Here is a 4,929-nt window from a genome sequence, read left to right on the forward strand (position 1 = left end):
ATGCCGAAGCATTTAGATATAAGCGATAGGAGAAGAAGAATCGAACTCAAAACTTCAAATGCAAAGATCAAACCAGCTCTTAATCATCTACTTTGTCAGTTACACAACCCCTTGTGACTTTATGTTCAAGCTTAAAAGAGTTGGAGCAGCCGTATTTTTTAGCAAGAGATGATGTTAGTTGGATTCTCTTTTTGAGGATATCAGGGATTATCCAATCACATCTGTTTATCGTGCATTATGTGACAAGTTTTCATCAGGTATTGTTTATATTCAATTTTAAATACAAAATTTAAAATGATTTGTGATCATATGATATACGATGAACAAATATAATTTAAGGATTTTCGGAATCCTCGTAAAGAGTATCCGGCGAGGATTTTCCCTCTGTTGGCAATATATCGTTCTGTTTTTATTAATTAAAAAAGTCTAATAATGTCAGAGACAAAAAATTCTAATGGTTGGGGGTTGGCGACGTAGACAAAATTCAGGTTAAATCACCACATTCATACGTAAACCCCTGCTACAGAAACCGACGCGTGTCCGTAAACCCGCCAAGAGTCAACCGGGAATCGTCCGTCACGACAAACCAGCAAGCAGAATTTCGAATCTGCGAACTAGCACAGCGTGAATTCTCCAGTGACGGGGGCGGTCACTTAACGCAGCCTCACAGCTCAACGCCATTCGCCACACGTGGTTGGGGGGGTCGCTTCCGTGGTGTTCTGGATTTGCATTTCGGGGCTCCGGTCGAAGGCCTTTTGGAATACTTCGTAACTGTCGTGTCAAATGATCACTGCCGAATAAAGATCATCTTATTCACTCAATCGAAATACACAACCCCCACCTCGCCAGGCAGACTGTGAGGGCACGCTCCTCAAATTCCCCCTTTACAATTTGGAATATTTTGTCCATTTTTCATTAATCGAAGGACCAATTTGTGACTTTGCAACGATAATTTACATTTTTAGGATTGAAAAAAATATAGAGGAATTTCATCATCCTCATCATCATCTTGTGATTTATCGTTGTCAAGAACTGTTATGATTACCATTTAACTACTATTTTGATCAAATTATTCTAATCATTAATAAACTTTTTTTTCCTCAAATGTGGTAATATCTACTCATAATTTTATGTATTTTTCGTTAAAAAAGAGTTAAATTTCAATAAAGACCAAGTATAAAAGTATAAAATAACATTAAAGAAGGATGACAAACAAATAATTTTAATGACAATAATATGACTTTATGGAATGAAAATTTGGTTAGAATATGAGTAAACATGTCGACATCTGAGAAATTAGTCATTTACAATAGCCAAGAGGGAAATTAGGTAGAAATCGACTATGGATGACAAGTTCTTGGAGGAAATAGAGGAACTACATATAAAATAAAATAAATGACAATAAGAACATAATAAAATATAGTGTGTTCGAGTAGAAATAAGTGTAAGTTTAGGGATCGTTTATTAACTATTTAGTTTTTAATTTTCATATTTTTGAAAACTAAAATATTGTTTGGTAGCCATTTAATTTTCAATTTAAAAAAATAAATATACTAAAAGCCAAAAAGTGAAAAGTCAAGGCCAAATTTTAAAAACTCAAAGAAAGCAATTCAGAGTTTTTGGCACGTGCATCCACGCTCCCTTCAATCTCGTGCGGGTCCTCTGATTGTAAATTCAAAACGGAAAGTATGAGGTGCGCGTGGAAGAGTATATCTACGCGTAATGAAAACCGTCCATCGTCACAGATCGAGCCCCAAAAGAAATCCAACGGCCGGAATTGGATGGCGTACATACTCGCGTGGACGCATTTCGGAAGTTCAGATTTAAAAACGAAAAGGAGACAAATAACAAACCAAAAACCAGGACGAAAAGCAACGCACTTTCTCTCTCCTCTCACTTTCTCTCTCTGGAGTTGGAATCTGCCCGAGTTGTAATCAATTTCATCGCAATTACAAATGAATTCAAGGCGATAGAGAGAGAGAAGAGAGAAGAGAGAGAGAGAGAAACCGAAACTGTCTCTTCTTCTCCTTCCATGCGTTTCTTCAAAACCCACCACTTTTAGCCTTTTTCCCTTCCTCGCTCTCAGAAACCCAGACAGGAAACAAAAATGCAATCGGGCGGTTACAACGACGGAAGAGGCAGCGGCGTTCCTGACTTCTACCCAAACGGCCGATCCATCTCCATCGCCGCAGCCATGAACGGCCACAACCCATCTCAGAACAATCCCTACCACCGATCCCAGCTCCCCGGCCTGTTCCTCGACCCCACAGCATCTCAGATCGCTCGCCAAACACAATTCCAACCCCAAACCCAAAACCCAGCAGCCGGTCTCATTGGAAAGCGGACGCTGGCGGAGTTCCAAGCCCAGCAGCAGAACCACTACAACCTCCACCAGAATCCGAGCCAAAATCTCTATCTACGTTCCCTAAAGCCAAGAACTTTCCAGCACTCCTCTCCGATTTCGCCGTTATCTCCGATAGACTTCTCATCTGGGTCATCAATTTCAGGCTCCGAGTCTTTGTTTTCGTCCACCTCGATTTTGCCTCATCAGCGATTCGGGTTGCCTATGCTTCAGCAGCCCCGCCCTCAGCCCATTAACCAGCCAGCACCACCGGCGATGTCGTATGTTAACAATCTGGTTCCCAACAATCCGGTTCAGAACAACCCGGTTCAGACCCGAGGTGTGGACTCCGAGAAGATGTTTAGCAACAGGCTGCAAGAGTTGGAGAAACAGCTTCTCGACGATAACGACGAGGACGACGAAGGCGACGCTGTTTCTGTCATTACTAAAACCAACAGCGAGTGGTCCGAGACGATACAGAATCTGATGGGTACGGCGGCTCCGAGTCAGAACCAGAAGCCCATTTCGCCGTCGCCTACTTCGTCGTCGTCTTCCTCGTCCTCTGTGGCCTCTCCTGCTACCTCCACGTGTTCCAAGCAGTCACTCATGGAAGCCGCGACGGCTATTTCTGATGGGAAATCCGAGGCCGCGGTGGAGATCCTCACCCGGATGACTCCGACCCAGGTCGCGAATCCTAGACCCAGTTCAGAACAAAGGCTTCTGGAGTTCATGGGTTTAGCTTTGAAGTCTCGGGTCAACCCGATTGATAACCCGCCACCGATAGCGGAGCTTTTTAGGCAGGAGCATACCGGGTCGACTCAGTCGCTTTACGAGTTATCTCCGTGTTTCAGACTCGGATTTACGGCCGCTAACCTCGCAATCCTAGAAGCGACCATGACGGACCAATCAGCGACCAGTAAGGTTCATGTGATTGACTTCGACATAGGGCAGGGTGGTCAGTACGTGCATCTTTTCCACGCGCTCGTCGCGCGTCAGAATGGCAGGCCCGCTGTCGTGAAGATCACCACGGTCGCGGATAATGGTGGGGAGGAGAGGCTGAGAATGGTCCATCAGAAACTGAGTCAAGCCGCCCAGCGACTCGGGGTCCGTCTGGAATTCAACGTAGCGAGCCAGAAAATCGGCGACCTGAACCGGGAATCGCTGGGTTGCGAACCGGACGAGCCGATCGCCGTAAATTTGGCTTTCAAACTGTATAGCATGCCGGACGAGAGCGTGTCCACGGACAACCCCCGCGACGAGCTCCTGCGGCGCGTGAAGGGACTGGCGCCGCGTGTGGTGACGCTGGTGGAGCAGGAGCTCAACACCAACACCGCGCCCTTCATGGCGCGCGTAAACGAGTGCTGCGCGTACTACGGGGCCCTGCTGGAGTCGATCGAGGCGACGGTGCCGAGGGAGAACCCGGAGCGAGTCAAGGCGGAGGAGGCGCTGAGTCGGAAGGTAGCGAACTCGGTTGCTTGCGAAGGGAGGGATCGCGTGGAAAGGTGTGAAGTGTTTGGGAAGTGGCGGGCCCGCATGGGGATGGCGGGGTTCGAGTTGAGGCCCATGGGCCCAAACGTGACCGAGTCGTTGAAAAATCGACTGGTGTCGGGAAACCGAGTCAACTCGGGGTTCACGGTTAAAGAAGAGAATGGAGGGGTTTGCTTTGGTTGGATAAGCCGCACTCTCACCGTCGCATCCGCTTGGCGTTAACTTCACTCATTTTTCTTTTATTTTTTTATTTTTGTTTTTATTTAATTTTAATTTCTGGCTAATTGTTATAAAAAATACTTTATTTTCTGATTATTATGTAGGCTTTCCTGAGAAAATGGAAAGGGGAAAAATGCTGCCAAAAGGAGAAAAAGGCCCCACCAAAACGAAAATCAAATAAAAATTTGAGTAGTGTTTGGATTCCATGAAAATTCTTGTGCCCACAGCATTTGTGATACTGGTTTTTTTTTTCTTTTTCTTTTTCCGTAAAAAAAAGAATAAGTTGTGGTCTCCCGGCAGCTTATTCTCACATAAACATTTCAGACTTTTTTTACCATTGTTGTGTGATTTATCAGTATTAAGAATCGAACTTAGGATCTGTCGTGTAGAATACGAGCCTGAAATTCGTTTACAATCATTGAGCCACATGTGATGGTACATTTATGGTTCTCGTTTGGTTTCGAGTTTTTGGTTTTGGGCATGTGCGAGTTTCGAATTCTGGTATTTGGTATATTGTACTTAAGGTAATGGTATTCCAAACTAATTATGAATCTCAAAAAAGAAACTCAAAACGTAAGGCGTTTGAGTTATTGAGGAATGAGTCTGGCCTTGCTTTGCTACCAACTACCAACCATGGATGCGATGGCTCCACCTATGTATTTTTCCTTTTGTTTTTTTATTGGATATTGTGTGCTTTAGGAAAACCTAGTTATTTGTTCACGGACGTGTCGGTTTCCTATTGGAAACTAGGAGAGCACAAATGTGGTATGGCAAGGAAGTTCTTGACGTGCGTTATTCACCTTGTAATCTAAGATTTTGCTATGCAATTGCTTACGTTGTAAACAATGTTACGTGTGTTTTGTTCATACCATAAAAATCTA

At 44.3% G+C, this 4,929-nt stretch overlaps 1 protein-coding gene across 1 annotated transcript; it reads left to right on the top strand.

The window, feature by feature from the left end:
- Nucleotides 1–1,835: 1,835 nt before the first annotated feature.
- Nucleotides 1,836–4,260, top strand: LOC126616456 (scarecrow-like protein 8). The gene has a single exon (XM_050284516.1). It carries the CDS (start codon nucleotides 2,108–2,110, stop codon nucleotides 4,049–4,051), a length of 1,944 nt encoding a protein of 647 aa, XP_050140473.1. The 5' UTR covers nucleotides 1,836–2,107; the 3' UTR covers nucleotides 4,052–4,260.
- Nucleotides 4,261–4,929: the final 669 nt, after the last annotated feature.

Source organism: Malus sylvestris, chromosome 1 (genome assembly GCF_916048215.2).
Source record: "Malus sylvestris chromosome 1, drMalSylv7.2, whole genome shotgun sequence".
Lineage (NCBI taxonomy): Eukaryota > Viridiplantae > Streptophyta > Magnoliopsida > Rosales > Rosaceae > Malus > Malus sylvestris.